This window comes from Heptranchias perlo, chromosome 1 (assembly GCF_035084215.1).
Source record: "Heptranchias perlo isolate sHepPer1 chromosome 1, sHepPer1.hap1, whole genome shotgun sequence".
Classification (NCBI taxonomy): Eukaryota; Metazoa; Chordata; class Chondrichthyes; order Hexanchiformes; family Hexanchidae; genus Heptranchias; species Heptranchias perlo.
Genome location: NC_090325.1, coordinates 149,815,821 through 149,841,111, shown reverse-complemented (window position 1 = coordinate 149,841,111; position 25,291 = coordinate 149,815,821). Strand labels below are relative to the sequence as shown.

The following is a 25,291-nucleotide window of genomic DNA, read 5'->3' as shown; positions in this document are numbered from 1 at the left end:
GACCTTAAAGGGACCACAGGATGACACCACCAAAAGGGTAATTTAAAAAAATGCCCGTAACGCAGCAGCCCAAAATTGAAATCCTCTTCGCTGGCGAGCTGCCTGAGTAGGCCCAGCAGGTGGCTGCAGCTCGCCGGTCCCATGTAAATGAGGCCCGAGTCCCAATATCGGGTGTGGCTCAGGCCTACCCGATCTGGCGCAGGGATCAGCAGGTTGGCACAAACCAATTTCTAGGCCCCAATCTATCTAACATCAGCCCTATAGCAATCTGATACCCATGTTTATGTAGTAATTTTTTCCTTTTCTATTTGGTCCTTAAATCTCATCATATTATGGTCATTACTCCCAAGGTGCTCAGCCACATTTAATTCATCTATCTGATCTATTTCATTACTCATAACTAGATCTAGAAATCCCCATGTAGGGATACTGCTTAAGGAAAGGGGTCCTGCACACATTTTAGGAATTGCATTCCCTTTTCTCTTTTTCCCCCCTCTGTACCAATCAATGAGTGGATAGTAAAATCTCCTAGAACAATAATTTTGTTATTCCTTCTCTTCACCCTGATTTGTCTCCAGATTTCCTCTTCCATTTCACTCCCACAATTAGGGGGTCTATTGTACAAAGCAGCCCACTTGATTGGCACCCCATCCACCACCCTAGACATTCACTCCCTCCACCACTGGCACACAAGATGCACTGCAGCACCTCGCCAAGGCTTCATCAACAGCACCTCCCAAACCCGCGACCTCTACCACCTAGAAGGACAAGAGCAGCAGGCGCATGGGAACAACACCACCTGCATGTTCCCCTCCAAGTCACACAACATTCCGACTTGGAAATATGTCGCCGTTCCTTTATCGTCACTGGGTCAAAATCCTGGAATTCCCTTCCAAACAGCACTGTGGGAGAACCTTCACCACACGGACTGCAGCGGTTTAAGAAGGCTGCTCACCACCACCTTCTCAGGGGCAATTAGTGATGGGCGATAAATGCTAGCTTTTCCTGCGACAATGACATCCCATGAATGAATAAAAAACAAACCCACAAATGTAAAAGTCCTCTTTTATCTTTTATCTCGAACCATACTGACTCTGACTGAGCCTCTTTTTTGTGTACATCCATCCTCTCTACAGCATGATGTATTCCCTCCTTCACCAATATTGCCACACCTCCTCCTTTCTTACGTATTCTGTCCCTCCTAAAAATAGGATTAGTAACCCATACAATTATTTTCCACGTCTACCCAGTTTGCAACCCAGTTTTTGTGAATGCTATTAAATCTATGGGCGGAGCTTTCAACTTCACCTGGGGCTCAAAACGGGCAGTAGCAGATCGGCCGCCTGTTATACACCTGGCCTGATTTTCCTTTCCATTGACTTCAATGGAACAGAAAATCGGATGGGGTATATAATGGGCAACCGATCCAATATTGCCTGTTTTACACCCCTGCCAAAGTGGAAAGTTCTGGCCATATATTCCTGTGATATAACTGTTTCTAATTTTGCCTATTTATTTCCCACACTCTGAGCATTGCTATATATGCACAATATCTTTTTATAGTTTGTATTTAATGCTAATCCTGTTCCGTTGATGTTTTTTATCCAAGCTAACACCTCATTCCTTTATCTGTTTTTCCCTTGCTTATAACTGATCAATTTGGATTTCTTCCTCCACTCCCTTTATTCCTTTGGCATATTTTCCCTTCTCCTAAATTCTTTTTTATATGTTTATTGACCTCTTCCATTAATACCATTGCTCTTTGGTCGTTCTGTCTACTTTTATTTTCCCTGCATCCCACTTAGAAAGAAGAAAAAGAGACAGTAAACATAGATTTACATTGAATGTACAGCACCAATCAGGGCATTCAGCCAAACTGGTCCATGCCAGTGTTTATGCTCCACACGAGCCTCCTCCAACCCTACATCGTCTAGCCCTATCAACATATTTTTTTTTATTATTCATTCATGGGATGTGGGCGTCGCTGGCGAGGCCAGCATTTATTGCCCATCCCTAATTGCCCTCGAGAAGGTGGTGGTGAGCTGCCTTCTTGAACCGCTGCAGTCCGTGTGGTGACGGTTCTCCCACAGTGCTGTTAGGAAGGGAGTTCCAGGATTTTGACCCAGCGACGATGAAGGAACGGCGATATATTTCCAAGTCGGGATGGTGTGTGACTTGGAGGGGAACGTGCAGGTGGTGTTGTTCCCATGTGCCTGTCGCCCTTGTACTTCTAGGTGGTAGAGGTCGCGGGATTGGGAAGTGCTATCAAAGAAGCCTTGGCGAGTTGCTGCACTGCATCCTGTGGATGGTACACACTGCAGCCACGGTGTGCCGGTGGTGAAGGGAGTGAATGTTTAGGGTGGTGGGTGGAATGCCAATCAAGCGGGCTGCTTTGTCCTGGATGGTGTCGAGCTTCTTGAGTGTTGTTGGAGCTGCACTCATCCAAGCAAGTGGAGAGTATTCCATCACACTCCTGACTTGTGCCTTGTCGATGGTGGAAAGGCTTTGGGGAGTCAGGAGGTGAGTCACTCGCCGCAGAATACCCAGCCTCTGACCTGCTCTTGTAGCCACAGTATTTATATGGCTAGTCCAGTTAAGTTTCTGGTCAATGGTGACCCCCAGGATGTTGATGGTGGGGGATTCGGCGATGGTAATGCCGTTGAATGTCAAGGGGAGGTGGTTAGACTCTCTTTTGTTGGAGATGGTCATTGCCTGGCACTTGTCTGGCGCGAATGTTACTTGCCACTTATGAGCCCAAGCCTGGATGTTGTCCAGTTCTTGCTGCATGCGGATTCGGACTGCTTCATTATTTGAGGGGTTGCGAATGGAACTGAACACTGTGCAATCATCAGCGAACATCCCCATTTCTGACCTTATGATGGAGGGAAGGTCATTGATGAAGCAGCTTAAGATGGTTGGGCCTAGGACACTGCCCTGAGGAACTCCTGCAGCAATGCCCTGGGGCTGAGATGATTGGCCTCCAACAACCACTACCATCTTCCTTTGTGCTAGGTATGACTCCAGCCACTGGAGAGTTTTCCCCCTGATTCCCATTGACTTTAATTTTACTAGGGCTCCTTGGTGCCACACTCGGTCAAATGCTGCCTTGATGTCAAGGGCAGTCACTCTCACCTCACCTCTGGAATTCAGCTCTTTTGTCCATGTTTGGACCAAGGCTGTAATCCTTCTATTCCTTTCTCCCCATGTGTTTATCTCGCTTCACCTTAAATGCATCTATGCTATTCACCTCAACTACTCCTTGTGGTAGCAAGTTCCACATTCTAACCACTCTCTGGGTAAAGAAGTTTCTCTGAATTCCCTACTGGATTTATTCGTGACTATCTTATATTTATGGCCCCTATCTTTGGTCTCCCTCACTACAGTTTAATATAAAGCTTTGCAAGCTCGCTGGTACTTAGATGCAGAAGGTATATCTTCTCTCCGTCTACCTTATCAAACCCCTTCATAATTTTAAAGCCCTCTATCACTTAAACAATGAAAGAGAAGAAAATTAACCGCTGGTTGGACAATCATGATATACCTGATAAATATAAGAAATGTTATTATAAAAGAAATAGACACAGTGGGCTGGATTTTCCTCTGGCAAACTGTCCAGTGGTACCTCATAGAAAATGGGGCAGCGAAGCCAACAGCCAAATTCTTGCCCCACAAACTGGCACAGCAAAGTTTTTCTCCCCCCTCTCCCCACTAGCCAGGAAGTAAGCCATCCATCCTTTGATTGTCCCACTACATTTAAATATTCCCACACTTACCTCTCCTCCACTGCCTTTGCCAAAGAAGAACTGAAGAGTCGATGGGGAGGGAATGGGGCAACAACAGGTAGGACGACTGGCTGGCAGAAAGGAATTGGGTACCTTTCTGCCTCCTATATGATGCAAACAGCAAAATGCTTGATCCAAGACTTCATCAAAGCCACTTCAAATTTCAGGGCACATTGTTGCGGGAACTTCGTCCTCTTTTAACAGACACTCCACCCACACTGAGTAGCCTAACCAGCGATCCTTAAAGTTCCAAACCCTGTCCTGCACGTGTAGCTTCTTTTATGTAAAAATGTGAAACCAACACAGATCATTGATGTACATCAAAAGCAAAATACTACGGATGCCGGAAATCTGAAATAAAAACAGAAAATGCTGGAAATACTCAGCAAGTCAGGCATCATCTGTGGAGAAAGGAACAGAGTTAACCTTTCAGGTTCACCATCGACCTGAAACGCTAACTCTGTTCCTTTCTCCACAGATGCTGCCTGATTTGCTGAGTATTTCTAGCATTTTCGTTTTTTGTATCATAGATGTACATGCTGTGCTGAGGTTTTGGATGATAGCATACAATATAAGGGCTGTACAGAGTGCACGTACAATGCTTAATGTACTTTACATGAAAATCATTTTTCCCTTTGTAGTTTTACCTATTTCACATGATCATATGCCAACAGTTAGTTATACATTAAAAATGAGTGTTTAACAGGAAATTCAAGGTTTTGAGTTGTGCTGTGACTGAATCAGTTTAAAAATATATAAAACAAGTGGTCACTGATTTCCTGTGTGTCTGATAAGACAAAAAATAAAGCTACGACCTTATGTTGGAGTGAACATTTGTTGGCGACAGCTGTTACAACAGCCTCTATACTGTTTAGTTTGACTGCACTACAGTTTAATATAAAGCTTTGCAAGCTCGCTGGTACTTAGATGCAGAAGGTATATCTTCCCTATCTGAATATTCAAATACATCAGTATTCCTTTCAAGTTTGTTGCTACATTTCTTTCACGTTTTTCAGATAACCAGGACAGATGTGCACAAAAATTAAAAAGATAAAGAATAATCTAAAACTTTGGGGCAGATTTTCAACTTGTCGCCAAGGTGTAAAAATGGCATCATTAGTTGTCTGCTCGTTATAGAAACTGCTCGATTCTCATTTCCAGTTTAATGCCTGAGTGGCAAGTTGAAGATTTGTCCTGTTGAGTTTAAATATACTGAATTGTTCAGCGTTTCATGACCGTGTTTCCAATTTCCTCTCCTTTTATATTTATTTATTTAGACAAATTTTCCTTATTCCTTATTCCCTTATTCACTATAGTTAAATACTATCCTTTGAACTCCCTCATCAAACTCCTCCAACTCTTTTCCCGCCTTTAAAAGTCTTCTCAAAACTCATCTCTTTGATCAAGCTTTCAGTCACCTCCCCTGACCTTTCTGCCTGCTAGTTTTCTCCTCTTTGAAGCACTTTGGGACCTTTTTCTATGCTAAAGGCACTATATGAATGCAAGTTGCTGCACAGCACCTATTAGTGCCAGCATTAAGGCAGTCCCAGGTCAGGCATCACACAAGCTGGATCAACAGTGAAAGTCTCAGTACTTTGCCACAACAATGTACCTTAACGGTAACCGCAAGACCACCTCCAACTGCACCAATGTGACATTTCCATAACTCACACCAGTCATTGTTGTGGCTATTCATAGAGGGACTGACAATTCAGTGCTAATTAGCGCTGAATTATGGGCAGTTTTCTTTTGAGTGTCATGCCCACTAGGAAAAGGATTGAGACTGTCAAAGCTCATTTTATTCAGAACCCTTATAACCAGCAGAGAGAAGTGACATTTTTCCAGCCTTCATTCAAACTCAGTCCCAGAGGTAAAAAAACAATATTCGAACTTACTATACCCCAGAAATTCTGTTTTATATTGGAAATAAAAAATTGCAAAACATGAAACCAGAATATTTTGAAAGCTACAAAGAGCATTCAGCATTCCTATGAATAAATATTACACACTGTAACTGTTACTTCTCTCTGTGTATTATTAATATGTGTTATCAGTACATCTGAGTCTCCCGTTTATTCCCCCCAGTGATGTTAAGTTTTCAGGAAGTGTGACTAATTCCAAGAATTTGTTACTGTCATTCACAGAGTGCAAACTCATTCTCCAACAGTGTAGCAGAGGTCCAACACTCCAGCAGTGATGTTTCCAGTGAGATTATTTCAGCCTTAGGAACAAATAGTCCATCAGGGAAGATTATTTGAGTTGAATTCATGCTGTGTTATATTAGTGATGAATGCAATAAAACAAATGGGTTAACCTTTTAAAATAGCAGACAAAGGAATTTCATATCAATGTGTTATTTTGTTAATAATATCGCACAATGTGATTTCTACTCTATAATATGGATTTGACCTTTTTCAGAGTAGGCTTACATAAACAAATGCTACAATAATGACTTTGGTCTATTGCAGGACATGTTGTAGAGGAACTTCAACCCTGATAGCTCCTGTGTCTGACAAACAAATGAGCATCTGGACAAGAGCAGCCTGCTCAGGAACAGGGACAGGAATAGATATTTTACTGAGCATTATATTCTAAACTGAGAATGGTGGTACGTCATTACTACCATGGCACCTCAAACATGATGGGACAATCCACATTGCATCTCTAAAAAAAATTTTTTAAATGTAAACTTCTGCCATTTTAACGATAGCATTAAAATAACCCCCGACCCTTCCCCAGTGGCACATTGCAAAAATCATGTGACATCTTTATAGGGGAGATAATACAATGGCACATGGTAAACATCATTAATGCTGGAGACTGTAGCAGTAACACAATTTCACATCAGCGCTACTAAAATTAACTTTAGCCTGACTGTTGTTCAGCTCCTATTTGAAATGCTTTTTATCCCTTTTAGCTATCTATTCGAATGACAGCTTCCACTTTGAATTTACTGAATAAACACATGGCCCCTAAAATCCAAGGGAGGCGATCCTGGTAGTTAAGCTGGAATCGTGCCCGCCAATGCTTTCCAGCACTGATGTTGCTGGACTTTGCAGGGTAAGCGGAAGGACATCTAACTTGCATGGAGCCGGTGGGTGCTCGTTCCACTACAGGCACATGTCCAGCGCCCACCTGCCCCATGTAGCCAGAAAATCCCCCACCTGCCTGCCATTGGAAGAGATGCCCTGACCTCTTTAGCTACTGGCAACCCCAGCCATCTCCCCTTTGATTCCTGTGTAAGGGGTGATTCAGATTCTGGATAAAAAAGTGCTTTCTTCAGGGTCCACACCCCAATCCTTGCCTGGATCTTCTACTCCCTGGTGAGGCCCAACAGTGCCCATTGGATGCTGGTAGGCCTCATTACACTAGGTGTACCAGCGTGCAGTCCTACATCAGTTCTGACTGTACTGGGGAGGTGGAAACTCCTGGTGCAGGGAGTCTCTGCCCCCAGGAGTTTCCACCTCCCCGGTACAGTCCCCTGGCCACAATGCCTTGTAAAGGTCAGGTGGAGGCTTGGCCTCTTATGAAGATAACCAAAAAAATCTCAGAATCGATGGTGACCCAGCACAGCTAAGTTCCTGACCTTTTCTAGTGGATTCTACTGGACTCTTGTCCAAGTTATGGTGGAAGTCCAATGAACTCCCAGGGAAATTTGGAACCATGTAGTCTAATGGTGTGATGTTTGACAATTCTGTTGGTAATTCTAGTGTCATGAGCTTCTTGGGACTGCAATGGTCCTTGCCTCAGGGCTTCTGAATCCTGGAACAATTCTTTAGCATGTTGTATCACCACTATCGTCTTTTCGATGAGACACTAAACTGAGGCCCCGTTTACTCTCTCTGGTGGACGTAAAAGATTCCATGGCACTATTTTGAAGAAGTGCAGGAGAGTACTTCCCAGTGTCCTAACCAATATTTATCCCTCAATCAACAACTTAAAAAAAAAGCAGATTATCTGGTCGTTATCACATTGCTGTTTGTGGGACCTTGCTGTGCATAAAATTGGCTGCATCGTTTCCAACATTACAACATTGACTGCACTTCTAAAGTACTTAATTGGTTGTAAAGTGTTTGGGATCTACTTAGATCATGAAAGGTGCTATGTAAATGCAAGTTCTTTGTTTCTTTACAGATGCACGGGCAGCCTGGTCCTGTATCCTGATATCAAGAGGAGCAAGCATTGAGGGAACTGGCTAAAAGGTCACTTGAGCTGTCATCTGGGAAAAGGATGGCATCATGAAGGTGGATCCAGCCACACCATTTGTGCTGGGTCTAGAATCTGAGTGACCACTGATCAGTGAGAGAGCAGATCTGGAGGTATTAATTAGATATCTACAGATCCCGAGAGATGTTGACATGAAGCTCTTGGAAGCTGCTTTCCATTGTTCTCTCCAAACAGCCCCCCAAGCCTGAAGGCCAGTGGTCAGAGTGTCCACTCTGGATGCAGTGATTGGTTTGGTGGCCTTTCTGTCTGGGGAATGGAGGCAGATATCTGTGGTGCCACAACCAACTCTAGGTCGCATTGCATTGTATCAAATCCTTCTCAGATATTATGTGGAGATGCCGGTGATGGACTGGGGTGGACAAATGTAAGGAATCTTACAACACCAGGTTATAGTCCAACAATTTTATTTTAAAATCACAAGCTTTCGGAGATTATCTCCTTCATCAGGTGAGTAGTGAGTGACGAAGGAGATAATCTCCGAAAGCTTGTGATTTTAAAATAAAATTGTTGGGACTATAACCTGGTGTTGTAAGATTCCTTACATTTCTCAGATATTGGCATTAACCAAGACATTGGACTTCACTATTACCCCAGCCATCTGTCTCAGGTACACTAAGATGATCTTCAGTGCCTCTGTATGTCTGGTGCTGATCCAGCATCCTTCCTTTAGTTCCCAGGTTTGGGAGCCAGGGGCTCACTTCAATGGAGACTCTGCTCCCAATTGCCCCTTTAAGTTCCCCATTGTTAGATTCCACTTTCAGCTATGACTTCTCTGGCACTGTGAGGGTAATGAATGAAGGAGGACCACACTCATAAAGAGACTGCAAAGAAAGGTCAGAGGGAGCAGCTGCTCTGGTGAGGTTGTTAAACTTATTTTTTCACTGCACTGAAGTCTTGGAGTTCAAGGAGGTGCCACTCACTGTCACAGCCACTTCCCTCCAATGAGTGCATACCACATTCTTGACAGGTTTCAAGTCTCCAACCCCAAATGGACCAGCCCTCCTGCTCTGTATCTCCGTTACGAGGACCTCCATGAAGTTTGGCACTCGTTTTCTGGTTCCTCCAGTGCTGCCATTGCCCCTTTAAGCCGCAGTGGATTTTATATCCTACTGCTACACCAGAGACTTTCCAGCCCCCATCCCCTTACTTTGGGTCTCAGGTACTTTTCTCAATGAACAGTATCAATGCTCAGTATATGGCACTGTACACCATTAAATTCAAAGCAGTAGGTGTTACTTCTGTAATTCTGATAAGCTGATGCAAAAATACGCCAGGCACTGGTTAAAATTTGCCAGAGTTAAAAACGAGTGTAAAAGTTCCATGCTGCCACAAATACACCGGGTAGTTGAGTGACAAAAGATCACTGCCACTGATACATAAATCATGGCCCCCGCTCTGTGGGTCATGAAAACCTACGTGTAGGTATGACTTATAAATTTCATATCACCAAAGAATAGATTTTTTAGTGCTTGCTTACACTGAAATCCTCAACCTGATGCCCTAAAGATAAACAGAATTTTATCCTCTGTGTGCTGTGTAAATCTGTCAAAAAACAAGAGATGATCTGTTTTAACCATTTAAGTTTATTGAAGTGAATGGGAAAATCATCAGTTGAGGTGAAAGCATTCCATCAGCACCAAAACAAAAATACTGTGGAAAAAATGTACTTAGACAGAAATAGAAAAAACACAAAAAACTTTTCCCCTCCCTTCCTTTCATTTTCCCTATGCAGTGCCTCAAGTTGCTAACCCCTATCTCACTCTCTTCCTTAGTCAAGAAACCATACAGGTCCATTCCACAGGTACTTCCATGGGCAGTATCAGTACCAGCCCTCAGGAAATCTAACAGTGCTTGAAATCTCCTCCTGATAGTAGTTCACCATTTTGAATAAACTGAAATGCAACTTTAAAACCCAGGACATGTTTAATTGATGTTTATTTTAATTTATTATGAACATATAAAACGTGATTAAATTAGTTGTAAGTGAAGGATATTTTCTCTTGTGCATTGATGTACAACAGGACTTTTAACATTTCCATAATTGTTTTACAGTGACACATGAACAGTTATCTTAATACTAATGACTTGAACTGATCATCTAAAACCTTACAGCAGTTAGATTTAATTTCTTCTTAATCACTGATTGGACTCTTTGTGACAAAGAGTAAATTATGAGCAGTAGCTCAGCAGCTGTAATGTTAGACCCCGAGGTTGAGTCTCATTCCTGACTGACATTCATAACCAGGCTTCCTCCACAGGGTGAATTTCAGCAGTAACAGCCAGGATTTTGGTGAGAAGTGAAAACCACCTGAAGTTGAGGAACTGTGGCTGCTGGGCCCTGAATCTCCTCAAGGGTTGTCCCAATCTCCTGTCGTAAGTTTGATTCACCGGAAAAATGACATAAACGGCTGCTAGAAAACCCCTTCCGAAAAGCAGGCATTGCTGTGTACATATTATATTTGATAAATAACATCCAGTGACACTGAAATTATAACATCCGACTTTAGACTTCAGTAGTTTATGTCACAATACAAAAACTATTTTCAAATTACTTTCTCTTTCTTGCACCAAATGAAAATGCTATTTACACATGGTTGGGTCTCAGACAGAATTTTTGCTCCATCTGAGAGGCTTCTGTTATACTTATGTGGTGGATGAGGGCAGGGTTAATTATAAATAAAACTTGCTAAGGTTGGCTGTGAAATATATGTGCTTTCAAATGGTTTAAAGTTACCAGTCAGGATGCAATGAACACAGATCAGAAACCAGAGATGAAAAAAGAAAATTTGCCAAACAGCACTATCCCTAAATCATAGTTTCCAATTTGATTTTATGGCGATGATGTCCGCTACACTCCACCAGCTCTGGGTGCTCCTTCAACCATGTTGGCCCTCACTTCTGAGATTCCATCAGCATCTTCACCTTGCCACCGACTGCTTACCTTCAAAAGCCTCCCTAAGATCCTGTACATAATGCGCACCATAGAAATGTAAGTTGTTGATGGTGATCAACAAAGTTACAGGCCTATAGATCTTTAAAATTTTCACAAATGAGTCTGACCACATAATTCATAAACAGTGAAGTAGCCAAACTCAAGAGTATTGCCTCATATGCTGTATTCAAAAAAATAAATGATTTTCAATCCTTTTAAAATATTTTTTCTTAGACTGAGTGAATAATTTGGTGACATTACCACATCTGATTTCTTTAACATCATACAATGCAGTGTTTCCCATGTGACAGGATCATGTATCTTCTCAGCTATTGGGATGCTTGCTTCACTATTGTTTTCAATAGCTAATTTTCCTTTCAATACTAGCTGCTGCAAGGCATGGGCTCCTGTGTAGTTGCTGAAGTGATGATGTCATCACACCAGGCTGTTCTACAATTAACAGATGACTGAATCTTTAATGTGCAGCAGATTAACCTTCTAACATGTGCTGCTGTCATTAAGGAAAATTGAACAATTTAAGGTCTGTGTGCAGATTTAAGTGTTGCGCCCGAATTAGTAATTCTGCAAAGGGAATACACAGAACTAAATTCTGCAATTTGATCTGAAGCTAAGCATACCTCAACTAGATTCTGAGAAGCTTTAATATAAGAAAGGGAGGCTTTCACAGATATCTGTAGATAAATACTTGGTATCCTCGCTGTCTGCTTATTTACAGAACTACATATTTGTCCAGAGGCCACATAAATGTAGCTTTAAAACCCACTGACAATATTTGTGTGAAAAAAATCTCTCCTGGAATGTAATTGGCTTTGGTATTGAACAGGATTTCTATTTAGTAAGTTAGATTGAGACCATCCATTCAGCTGCCACTGCCGCATCCCTCCTTTCCCCTTCCCACCAAGCCAAGCTTCCCCCGTGCCCTATCCCTGAACTCACACCTTTCTCCAGTTTCGCTCCTATCTCTCTTTCCAAGCTCATCTTGTCCATGTGATCCACCTCCTGCTCGCTTGACCCGATTCCCACTAAACTGCTGACCACCCAACTTCCCTTGCTGACCTCCATGCTAGCTGATAGTATGGAGGGTTATCCTCTCCTCGGGTACTTGCCCGGTCCCTTCCAAATATCCAACATCACCCCCCTCCTCAAACAACCTACCCTTAACCCCTCTATCCTTGCTAACTACTGCCCCATCTCCAACCTTCCTTTCCTCTCCAAAGTCCTTGAACACGTTGTCACCTCCCAAATCCATCCCTATCTTTCCTGCAACTCCCTCCAAAGAGATTTCCACCTTTCCCTCAGTACTGAAACAGCCCTAATCGAAGTCACAAATTATATCCTCTGTGACTGTGACCATGGTGCATTATCTCTCCTCATCCTTCTCAACCTGACTGCAGCCTTTGACACAGTTGACCACATCATCCTCCTCAAATGCCTCTCTTCTGTTGTCCAGCTCAGTAGGACTGCCCTCACCTGGATCCACTCTAACCTACCTACTCATAGCCAGAGAATCTCTTGCAATGGCTTCTCTTCCCGCCCTCACATCATCACCTCTGGAGCCTCCCAAGGATCTATCCTTAGCCCCGTCCTATTTCTCATCTACAGGTTTCCCCTCAGTGACATCATCTGAAGACATGACGTCAGGATCTACATGTACGTTGATGACACCCAGCTCTACCTCTCCAACATTTCCCACGTTCTCTCTAATTCCTGTTTCTGAAAACTCCTGTGTTCCTCCAACTCTGGCCTCTTGTGCATCTCCCCGCCCTTTGTCCCACCCTTGGCAGCTATGCTTTCAGCCATCTAGGCCCTAAGCTCTGGAATTCCCTCCAAAAACCTCTCTGCCTCTCCATCTCTCTATCTTTCTGTCCTCCTTTAATACACTCTTAAAACTTACCTATCTGACCAAGCTTTTAGTCAACTGTCCTAATATTTCTGTTTTTGGCTTGATCTGAATTTTTGTCTGATTACACTCCTCTGAAGCACTTTGAGATGTTTTTCTACGTTAAAAGTGCTATATAAATGCAAATTATTGTTGTAGAATATAACCACAATGCTGCCTTAAATGCTAGAACTTGCTTTTATTGTACACTTTCTTTTCATTGGTAATGGGTTGCAAAGCTGCTGTTGTTTCTTGGTTATATACGTATAATATATATATTCACTGGCAGTAAGTTGATTGTAACTTTGCTGAGAGATGTAAGAGAAATCGTCTATTGACCACTACTTAATCAATCTTGAATCCAAATAGAAGATTTAATTTGACCATCAGCTTCCAGATGGGAGCACCACAGAATAACTAAACTCCCATTCTGATGGTGATGCAGTACAAAGAATTTTCTTTGAAATTATAACCTTTAAAAAAATTATCTTCAGATTGAACACAGGCCTCTTTAAATTTCATTAGCATTACCAATTGGCATCTGAAATTATATATCAACAGGAAACCATGGAACAAACTGCACACTGTAACTCAAATCAGTGATATCCTTGAACCTGAAACATCTTGACACAGAAATCAGCAGAAAGGACGACTCTGAGCCACAATCATTTGGCAAGCTATCCTAGCACATCAAATTGATTCTTTTTTGCTTGTTTTTCAATAAGCCATTTGTCCATGAAAAACAGGGAAGGGCATTCAGAATATGACCAAGCTGAAGTATGCACAAGATTACTGCAGGTTACCCATTTATTAACCATTTGGAATAAATAACAATTTTTTTCACCCGAAGCTCTATTTAGTGCCGATTTTCTAACACTTAAAGGGACACTACCTTCTTGAAAATGTTATTTTCATTTTGTTTCTAAACAGACAACATGATGATGTAAATCACAATGAAATGCATCACATTACTTTAAGAGTGAAAGCATTGTGATGAAAATAATGTAAGACTCTTGTGACTCCTCAAACCACAGTCTCTTACAAACTCCGTTAAACAGAAGTACCAACATCACACGATCTAGGTGATGTTTCCTTATCCAAGGGTAGTCTCTTGGTGTTTCAAAATGTTCAGGAGAATGCCATACAAGAGCTGATTTTCTGAGTTTATGCTGTCGGCGTGGATTCTGGCTGCACATATCGGGAAATCGGGGCATGTTGTCCACAATTTTTGTTCATTAACTTCAATGGATAGGAAAATCAGGGCAGTATGCTCACAATTACTCAATATGTGTGGGCAGGTGAGGTTCCCAATGAATGCGGAAAATCAGCCCTAATTTCTACAGAATGATTGCATCAGGAATAACAAAATTCTTGACAATGTCCTTAACAAAGGAGTTGGCTCTAACAGTGTATATGGTATTCATAGCTTTTATAAAGATATATATGAAATGGAATGGTGTGCCTTATTTTTTAATATAATTTTTCTTTCCAGTCAAATAAAAAAAATGGAGGCGCTAGAGATCTGAAATAAAAACACAAAATGCTGCATATACACAACAGGTCCATCAACATCTGAAAAGTGAAGAGGTGGGTTGATGTTTTATGCGTGGACATTTTGTGAAAGTCAGGAGGTGATTTTCAAGTCCATTACACCGTGTATGCATCAGTTCAAGGGCTGTAACAGGCAGGCAAAAGAGGTTGTCGATTCATAATTCTGGGTCTCCATCCATTCATGTTTGAAGTGCATTTCAGGAGCTTTATTAAAATATTAAAATGTGGGAAGTGATACCCTGCACATCATTTTGAAATGTTCATGCATTCATGACATTCATAATTATGCTTTTGAAAACTAGGTGTTCAGGATTCTATGGGACTGAGAATTAGATAAATGTTCATTTGAAGGACGTAGTAATGTTAAGGTAAATATTTTTAGGTTATTTTAACCTGCTTTTCTTTTTTTTTGTTTCCTTTCTGCGGGTGCTTTTGTGACAGTTGTTTTGATTATTTTTTTTTTACCCTCGGCACTATTACTGGCACCTATGGGTTTCCCAATGGGAATCTACCTATCTGAGGTATTTGAAAGAAGAAGAGATCTAGTGAGAGATGCCTGGAAGGTTAGGCATTGGCTGCATTGGAGGTTCTCCGATACCCATGCACCTACAGATAGAGATAACAAATCTCATTTTACGGGTGCATATGGAGGCTGCTATTTCCAAAGGAAACTGGGACAACAGAAACAATAGCACCATTAAGGCAGATGAATGCCTGACTAACTGTGACATTGGATGGTTCCTCACTTGCATCCCAATCACATTATGGCACGCTTTCAGTGGCACTGCTTCCTCATAAGTAAGCAGCCAATGCCCATAGAAGAAAATCTCTTCTTTCATCTTTTAATCTCTATATTATGTGGAATAGAAAGTTTCAACTGAATGTTACAGTCAACACTAATGGATTCAGGAGCAGTCTGAGGATTGAGGAAGACTGCAGGCATGGTACTCCCCTTCCACAGCACATGCTCTTATATAGCATTAGTGACGCTGGGTTCCCCAGGCATAGGTCTCACGAAGCTGGCGGCAAGCCGTATGTAAAACTCATTAAGACCAGTGATGTGGAAGACCTGCTTAAAACAGGTCTTAGTGAGACCCCACTGCTTTTAGATTCTGCTTGGGGAGCCTGGCATCGCTAAGTGCCTCAGGACACTGGGATCGCAGTTTTACAGTGGTGGAATGGGACCATATTCCCAGGGTTGTTGGACAATGCACCACAGTAGCAAGATCTATCATCTTTTCGCTGTGTTACGGTGGGAGTACGATAATGGGACAGAAATTGCTCGCGAAATAACGGAGAGCTCAACAGCGCTCTTACTTATCTGCCCAGCAAGAAAGTAACTAATTACACCATCAAACAGGTACACTTAAAAATACAGGTCTAAACTAAGTTTGAACAGCGCGGTTAGGTCTTAATGACTAACAAGCAACTAAAAATTAACTTTCAAAAATGTGGAGGCTCATTAATCCTTATTTTAATAGTTTTTGGACATTAAAAAAGATTGAAAAATTAAACATTTTTTTTACTTTTCCTTCTGTCTTTTTATTTAATTCAATTATTTCTTACCGTCTTTTTTCACTGTCTACAACTGTTTTTGTATTGATTTAAAATGTTGTACCTTTCACTTGCTGGTTTAACACTCCAAGCCTGCAGAGACAGTGAACGCAGCAGTCACAAATGTTGCAATCTGATTGGTCAAGGGGAGAGATTGATCCTCTCACTTCTCCCAGGGTCCTAGTTTCATCTGAACTGACGCTGAGCTCTTCTCTGCTTCCTATTCGAGGAAGTGCTCGCAAAAAAGACCACGGTAAGTTTGTGGGTTAGTATAAATCTATGGAGCAGCAAGGAATGTTGGTTCACCGCTTTGAGCAATTTCTACCCCAATGTGTTTTGCTACATGAAGGATACCTCCCACTGAGTAAACATTAAGCTGTATTGGCATCAGGCAAAGCAGTGACATTAACTAAATGTTAGTGCCTTCCGTCTCTGCTAAAGGTAAATCCAACTAAATTGGTGAATGACCAAACAACAACTCCAGGTTACTACATATGATTAATAATGTTTAGTCATCATCCACTGTCTACGGTAAAATCAGGTTAGAAGCTATAAGTCATACCTCTATTTTATGAATACTTCAGTTTATATATAGATTTTTTTCTTGCATTTATCATAAGTTTGTTTATTAGGGGTAATTTTCTATCTTCACAATCCTGGCAGGGAACCTCACTAGAAGTACAAAATCAGAAAATCACCCCTATTGTAGTTAATCAATTAGATTCATCATCAAAGAAATGGGTTTTCACAGATATCAGCACATAATAAGCAACATAATGAGGTAAGTCGTGACCTTTGATTGTTCCATCTATAAACTAATAATCATCAATGACCTTTTCATTGTGACATACACTATGTAAATTATTAGTGAAAGCAGATCATCAAGATTATGGGTTTTGATGATTTAAAAATATGAGCAGCCTATAAGACACATAGTACAGTTACAGAACAGCAACTCCTGTAGCTGCATGAAAACAATTGGTAGATTTTTGTCTTCACCACCTGGGTGGTAATCTGGCAAAGCCACCCATTATAAAACCTGCCTGATTTTTGTTCCATTGGAATAAAAATCAGGCAGGCCCATTAAAGAGTGAGCAGTGAGGATAAAAATCTACCTCAATAGTCTGAGAATTGAAGACTATAGTGAAAAATGTATAGCAATCCAACTATTGTTTGTTCATGTGGCAAATAAATTAAAATCAAAAATACGGAAAGCAAAGATAGAATACATAGGCAACTCCCTACTTATTTTGACACACGATTATCTGATAATCTGCCGATCATCTTAACTCCCAGATGTGATTTGTTAGGGTTGAGAAATAAGGAATTGGTAAACTCTATTGGCATCTGGTGTGTGCAGATTGCAGCTGCTCTCTATTCTAAGTACCAAAGGACCTAGTAGGTTTGCAGCATTGAAGTAATAATTGGGAAGAGTCGCTACGAGGTCAGCTGCAAGGCTTTATCTTCGCCACAGTAAAACTGAAAGAGCTACAGACAACAAAAAGATGCGCGTTTGTGTTTTTTTAAAGAGAAAAGTTGAAATATCATTTCACAGTGTTTAGTTTACTTGAATAATATGAAATATTAAAATAAAACTCAACATCCACATAACTGAGTTGACATTGTATACATTTTTTTTAAATACCTAGGGATCTTTAAAATCAGATTTTACCAATTTCCACTGACAAATTTGCAGATTGTTTTGGGTGGTAAATTGTTAAAAAGAAAGATTTCCTCCCGAATAAGAGATAAACCCCAACCCCTAAAATTTCCCATTGTTTTCTTGCGAAAAAACTGGTCTGGAGATATGTGTGAATGAACATCTGTGATGTCATGTTGTGTACAGTACGTACCATGCTGAGGTCACTGACATGATGTGCATGCATCTCTGGACCCAATCATCGCCAGGAAAAGAAATAAAGGCCATGCAATTTGGATTTTTTTAAGAGGATTTGGATCATTTTTAGGTACTGCTGTGAGTTCTATCACCGAGAATTTCGTTGGAGGTTCTGCCGATCAGCCGCCATATCTTCGATGGAAGATCGACGGAAATCGCATTTACTACAGCAATTGTCAGTCTTTCATTTCTAGTTAAGTATGAAGTAAGGACACCAGTGCATTGACACGGTTACCACACTGATAATCCCCAGAAGACTGAGATCATCAATCAAAGACTGGCTCAGGTCATACAAGGTCATATGCATTGTTTACTAAAGCAAGATTGCAACTGTTCCCCTGTGCATAATGTCCAACAGTTTTTATTATCCTACCAGCATAGTGGCAAATGAGTGGCTGAAGGCAAAACAATAAACATAGCGGTCCTGAAATTCCACGGGGGATTCTAACGGTCCTCCACCAAAACTTCAGTGGGAGACTGGCAAAACCCGAAAGGAAATTAGGGAGACCAGGTTATGTCGGGCCTTCGTCGTTATGGTTATTTCCTGGTTGCCTTTTAAGGGGCTGACCTTCCATCTGGAAAATGATGGGCCAGGAAGGGGCCAGGGAAGGGAATCCCTAATTCGGAGTTCCTGTTCTTGGGGCTCACTGGGGACCTGGTACAGTCCAAGAGGAGTCATACAAGCCTCTCTAAGAGCACACGTGGGCAGCAATGTTGGCATCCAGGCCTGACAAGCGACTTGTACCCCAAAGAGGGAAAAAAACTTTTTAAAATTTATTCTGAACTAGCCCCCCTGGTTGTGGGCCATTCTGAACATTGCCAACGTCGGGGATGGGGGGGGCGGAAGCGGACTGGGAAAAACCACTCCCCGTAGGCGGACGACAAGCCAAATTTCCACTGGCATGGGGCAGATGGGTGCCAATGATGCATCTCAAGAAGGGCTTGCACCTGCCGGCCCCATGAAAATGAGGCGACCTTCCTCTGCCCCCTTAAAACACCAGTGAAGGTCAGGGTGGGAGGATACCAGGGGCACAATTATGGTGCAACCACTGGGATCATGGCCTATGTAACTTCAGGCGCAGGTTCTTCAGTTTTTTACATTTACTTTAAAAAAAAGTACCTACAACAATAACTTGCCTTTATATAGTGTTCTTTAACATGGAAAACCACCCTAATGCACTTCACAGAGGCGTAATCAAAAAAATGGACTCAGATCCCAAGAAGAAATTACTGGCAGGGGTGACCAAAAGCTTGGTCAAAGAGGTGGTTTTTCAGGAGGTTCTTAAAAAAGGAGGGAGATGCCGAGGTGGAGGGGTTTGGGAAGGGAATTTGAGAGCATGGATTCTAGATGGCAGAAGGCATGATCACCAATGGTGGGGCAAAGGGAAGAGGAGCACCACAAGAGACTATAGTCAGAGGAATGGAAAGTTCTTGGGCTGAAGGAGGTAAGGGGGTATGGGGGAGAGACCAAGAAGGGATTTAAACACTAGGATGAGAATTTTAAGCTTGTGGCATTGAGGGACTGGGGGCTAATGCAGACCAGCAAGGACAGGAGTGATGGGCGAGGGACATTTGATGAGGAATGGGATACAGGCAACAGAGTTTTGGATTAAGTGCACGGTGGGTGGAGTATGGGAGGCTAGCCAGGAGTACATCTGGGGGTTAAGTGAGAGTCTGATGGTGAGTCCCATAAATGTGGTACTCTTGAATTGTGTAAAAAATTGTGGGGTGTCATTTAGTTTGACTGTACTTACTGTTTTCTTGTTTAGCGATGCTCAAATTTTTTTTTTAAATTCTGAATTTACCTGGCTTTTTAGGTCCAATTTTTTTGGACCCCAAGAATTATTTTTTTTTCTGGATTTTTAACACTAAATTAACAATAAAAACTGACTTTAAAGGTCCTTATGAATAATTTAGGAAATTAAGATCTCACATCTATTTCCAATCACAGGCAAAAAAGCAAAGTTGTTTATGTTTATCTATGCAATGTAGTAAATACTATACTTATATAAGCTAACTATAAAATTATCTGTTAATTCACTTTTGCATTGTGTGACCCAATTTATTGGTTATCATTCATAATAAATGCAATCTTCACAATTCCTCTAAGCCAAAACATACAGAAACATGGCCCGGAAAATGTTCATACAATCTTACAAAAATAAACGATTATTTTCATACAGCACTTCACAATTAATTCATTTTCATTTATTTTAATTACCAGATTTTTCTTCTGACTCTCACTGTTCATCTCTGAAACCCACTGAAATCAAAGGCCATAAGGGGAATTTTTTGTTCAAATGAAAGAAGGAATATGACCTCGCAATTTAATTATTTCGATTCTTACCTTTGAAAAAGCAGTCTTCATTATGGACAATTGAAATTTTTTGTTTCTTCAAGCAGGCGGCACGATGAAGTTCACAGTGGTTTTCATAAAGTTCACCGTCAGAGCCACACACGGGCTTGTAATTGGGCTTGCAGCGCTCCATGCACGCACAGTCCGCTTGTCCTGTCTCCTTGTTGGCAATACAGTGCCGGCCAAGCCCACAATACTTGTTCTCGCAGGGTCCAAAATGGCCATCCTGACCATAGTATGCTGAAAAGTAACAAGAACCAGATTTGTCATTATCTTTGGGGTTTGTATGATGTGGAAAATGCAATTATATGTTACATCACCTCGGGCCATATGCAGTAAGCAGTTGATCAATTAATATAATTTTGTTCTTGACACACACAGCTAACTGCAACATAGAAAGCAGTTTTCGCACTTTGCAGCTTCAGTTAATCATGATAAAAATCACAATATTTTGATATATTTCTGCAAACTGCAGCTCAATCAAAAGCATTCATTTAAAGACAAAGCTAAAAATTTTTAAGAGATTGTAAATTTCTGTCCTCAAGCATGTCCGTTTTTCTATGTTCTCCTTCTCATTAGTTTAGTAAGCAGCATTTTTCAGACTGCAGCTCCTTTTGTTAACAGAATTTGCTGTGATGTTCATATATAGACTTTTATATGCCGTGCTATCACCGATTATATTTATTGCATGTTGTAAATGACTTCCACAGCGTCTATTTTTGTGCATGAATGCTGCTGCTAAAGAATGGACCACAATTCTACTTTGGCACCCAATGTCATCATCAAACATTCACACAAATGCTAGATGCAAATTACAGCTCCCACTGCTTTGCCATTAGAATGTCCTGTAACCATACCTCAGAAGAGTGTCTTCCACTGCATCAGTATAAACTTCCATTTCCCACACCAGCCATTCTTACACCTATCCTGAGCAAATTTGGCAATTTAGCACCAATTAGTTCAGGACTGTAAGTAATTTGATGATATGGATCTCAGCCTACTAGAAAATATCTTGAAGCTGCCTGGTTATTTCACATGGTGCCTTTAGACTGATAGGGAGTAATTTTGACTTTGGGCGATAGTGTAAAATGGACGATATTGATTTAACTGCCCGTTAATCGTCTCTCCTAATTTTCATTTCCATTGGGAAAGTTGTATTAACTCGCGGCTGAATTGATATCGCCCGTTTTACACTATCACCCAAAGTCAAAATTACCCCCATAGACTTTCATCCCATTCTGATTTAGAATCTTGAGAGGAATGGATTATATTCTAACCTACTGCACCACACACTTGTAATGCCAATTTAACATTGACTAGCAACATAGCAACAACCACTATCATTATGCTGTATTATCGTTAAACACAAACCTTTTCAGTCTTTTCTGCACAATCCCATAATCTAATTTATTTGCGAAACTGGTGGACAGTTGGAGCCTGTGGGGGGGTGGTGGGGGGTATGGAGGTAACCCGGGGGGAAACGCACATGGTCCAGCAGTCGGGCTGGAATATTTTTGTGGGACAAATAGGTACAGGAATGCTCCTCCTGGCCCCACAAAAACAAAAGATGAAAGTTTCTTAAGGTGCCACACGCTCCATCCATTTGTACCTCACAATTGCACTCAGGATCCAATGTACAGCATATTAAAAGTGGCCTCCCAGCTGAAACAGGTGGGCCCTCTGGCTGCCCTTCTCAGTACCCTACCCAAGATGGCAGCAGCCAGAGCGACAGCATAAACAGAGCGGCAAGTGACCCTAGGCCATTTTCAGGCTTCTACCGCCCCGTTAACACTGGGCAGAGACAGATAAAATCAGTCCTGCTATCTCTTTATGAACAGTATTTCACTGATCTCTATTCCCTGCACAGAAGAAACACGATTTATAGAAGTATTGGAAGTCTTGATCATGAATGAAAAAATACACATTGCTTTCCAATAGTCTCTTGCATGTTGTTACAAAACATTATGTACATGGAATCCAGACAATTCTGTACTTTGTGATCTATAATCCGTCCTCAGGAAGGTTTTAGCACACATTAAAGTTGATTTTGTTTTGCAGCCGCCACACTGATATACCTAAATCTTTGTTTTGTAAACATCAAACATGACGCTGATAACAATGGTTGTGCAAAAGAGTACATTAAGTAGAAAAACAAACAGTTTTGGTTCGGAGCCTTGCGACGCACCATATTCCGCGCTGATATTTTCAAACAATAAAATTCATCTCCATCGTAAGCCAGGTTGTTAGCACTTAAAGTTAAAGTGTGAGTGTGAGTAACAAACTGACAGATTGAAGCCTAGAAAGTGCAACAGTGCCGGTGCTACTTGTCAGTCCAAACAGATGTTCCACAGCACATGGTGGTAAGCAGAGAAAAAACATCATGCGAATGATTTCTGTGTGCCATTGTATATAAACTTCAAAGCAAACTGTGTAGTATTCATTATTTTCTCAGGAAACTCCAGTGAACAAAATTTATTACAATCCTCAATTAAAATTGGAACACCGCAATTTTGGGCATGCTGATTTTTTTGAAAAATGCTGAGAAAGCAAGGTAAATTGCTACGGCCAATATGATGCAGCATACCAAGGCTGAAAAGAGTAGAATAATGAGGCACATAGGAACAAGAGCAAGTAATTCAGTCCCTCAAGCCCATCCCACCATTCATTCAAATCATGGCTGATCTGTATCTCAACTCCATTTATCCGCCTTTGCTCTATATCCCTTGATACCCGTATCTAACAAAAATGTATCAATCTCAGTCTTCAAAGTTTCAATTGACCCAGCATCTTCTGAGGGAGAGTTTTCAATTTTCACTAACCTTTGTGTGAAAAAGGGCTTCCTGATTTCACTCCTAACTGGCCTAGCTCTAAATTTATGGTTATGCCCCCTTCTGTATTCCCCAACCAAAGGAAATAGCTTTTCTGTATCTATCCTATCAAATCCATTTATCAGTTTAAACACTTCAAATAGATAACCCCTCAATCTTCTAAACTCAAGGGAGTACAAGCCAACTTTATGCAACCTGCCCTCACAAGTTAACCCTTTAAATTCCGGTAGCATTCTGGTGAATCTGTGCTGCACCCCCACCAAGGACAATATATCTTTCCTGAGGTGTGGTGCCCAAAACTGAAGCAATTTTATCCTGTTTTATTAGCTTTGTAATTCCAGTCTTAGGGAAAAAACTGGTAAAATTGCAACAGTTTTCCTTTCCCCCTTATTGTAATTGTTGACAGGGTAGACTTTTTGAGTTCCCACATAGAGCACAGTACTTCACACACTGCGAGCATGCACTGTAAAATGATGGGTCCATTTTCTGTCCACTGATTTTAAAGGTATCTCTCCATGTGTGAGGACTCAGAAAATCTACCCTTACGTATTAATGATAGGTAGGACCGTTCAAATCAAGAGCTAGAAATGTAGGCCAAGCTATCTCTCCACAAACCAATTCAGAATCAAAATGTTACCTTCAGTCTATTAAGTCATCTTACAAATAAAAAATTCTGTGTCTGTAGGACTGTCTGAATGTAACAATGTAGGGTACCTCTTTCTTTTCTGGTTAACTTGTGCTAACAACGTGGTATTATCATTCACATGGTTAGCAAGGACCAATCAGGTCTGACAATCAGAATAGAATGCGACTATTGCTCGTCCAGTTGTGCACTGTGCTTACCTCGGGGTGTAACTCCAGATATATTTTCAACCAATTTTATTTGTACGCCTGCCAAGCCAGTTTTCTTGCACGCTGCTGGTGGCCACACGATACAAACTATCTGAGGCTCGGAGCCTAGGCCCCAGTAACTAATTCACTCACTGTGTTCAGTGCCACAGGTACCGCTGCCCACCTCTAGTTCACAATATTGCTCAGGAAGATGATTGTGAGCCTACAGAACATCTGCAAGGTCAGCTAGTTCATCCAGATAAGAAAACTCCAACAATCATGTCGCACAAGAGCCTGGTAACAGCTTGAGCACACCAAGCTCTGGGCATGTCTGTGGGGGACAGTAAGGGATTTACGGAGAACAATGAAAGGTCAATGGAGACAAAGTGAGAGCCCCGCATGGAAGGTCAATGGGAGAACACTGATCGATCTCTGGCGAGAGTGAAGCATTTATGGGGTACAGTAAGGGGTCCATGAGAACACAGGAGTGGGGTTCAATGAGGGAATCTGAGGGGACATCACAATTTAAATTTTTTACAATACCACAGAAGAACCACTAGTACCAGTCAGATCATTAACCACAAACACCCTGCAATGATAAAATATAAAAAATAGAAAAAATATAAATGTGCATAGTACCAGGAAATAAAGTCAAAGATTAAAAGAAGAGCCAGCATGAAAAAGAAGGCTGTTGGGTCTGATTCTCTTTGCTCCACTCTCCTACCCTAGTGCTGGACAGACAGGTGTACCCCAACATGCACCAAGTCACTTACAATTGCACTTTCAAGCTGCCAACTTCCATTAGCCACAATACTTCTGCAGCTGGCCCCCATACTAGTTGCATTGTAAATGATTCCCTCTCCTCAGATACTGTCCCAGTCCTTTTCAAGACTGCCGTCAGCACCCCATCCTCAAAAAATTCACCCTCAATCATTCTGTCCTTGCAAACCACTGCCCCATCTCCAACCTCCCTTTCCTGTTCAAAGTCCTTGAACTTGTGGCCTTCCAAACCCGTGACCATCTTTCCTGCAACTCCATGCCTGAACCTCAGCCATCAGGTTTCCAGCACCACCTCGGCACTGAAATGGCCCTAGTCAAAGTCATCAGCGACATTCTCTGTGAATGTGACCATGGTGTGTTGTCTCTCTTCATCCTGTTTGACCTCTCTGCAGTCCTTGATATGGTCCGCCACACCATCCTCCTCCAACATCTAACATCTCTCCTCTGTTGTCCTGCTCATTGGGAGTGCCCTTGCTTGCTTCCACTCTTACCTATTCAACCATAGCTAGAGAAACTCCAGCAATGGCTTTTCTTCCCAGCCCGCACCATTATCTCTGGAGTCACCCAAGTATCTATCCTTGGACCTCTCCTCTTCCTCATCTACGTGCTGCTTCTTAGTGCCATCAGCAGAAGACACGGGGTGAAAATTTGTT

At 41.6% G+C, this 25,291-nt stretch overlaps 1 protein-coding gene across 1 annotated transcript in view; it reads right to left on the bottom strand.

Moving 5' to 3' along the window:
* fstl5 (follistatin-like 5) overlaps positions 1-25,291 on the bottom strand; it is a 724,566-nt gene that overhangs the window by 507,266 nt on the left and 192,009 nt on the right. Inside the window, exon 4 of the mRNA XM_067992568.1 lies at positions 20,191-20,439. Coding sequence (XP_067848669.1) covers positions 20,191-20,439 — 249 coding nt within the window. The remainder of the gene's footprint in view (positions 1-20,190; positions 20,440-25,291) is intronic.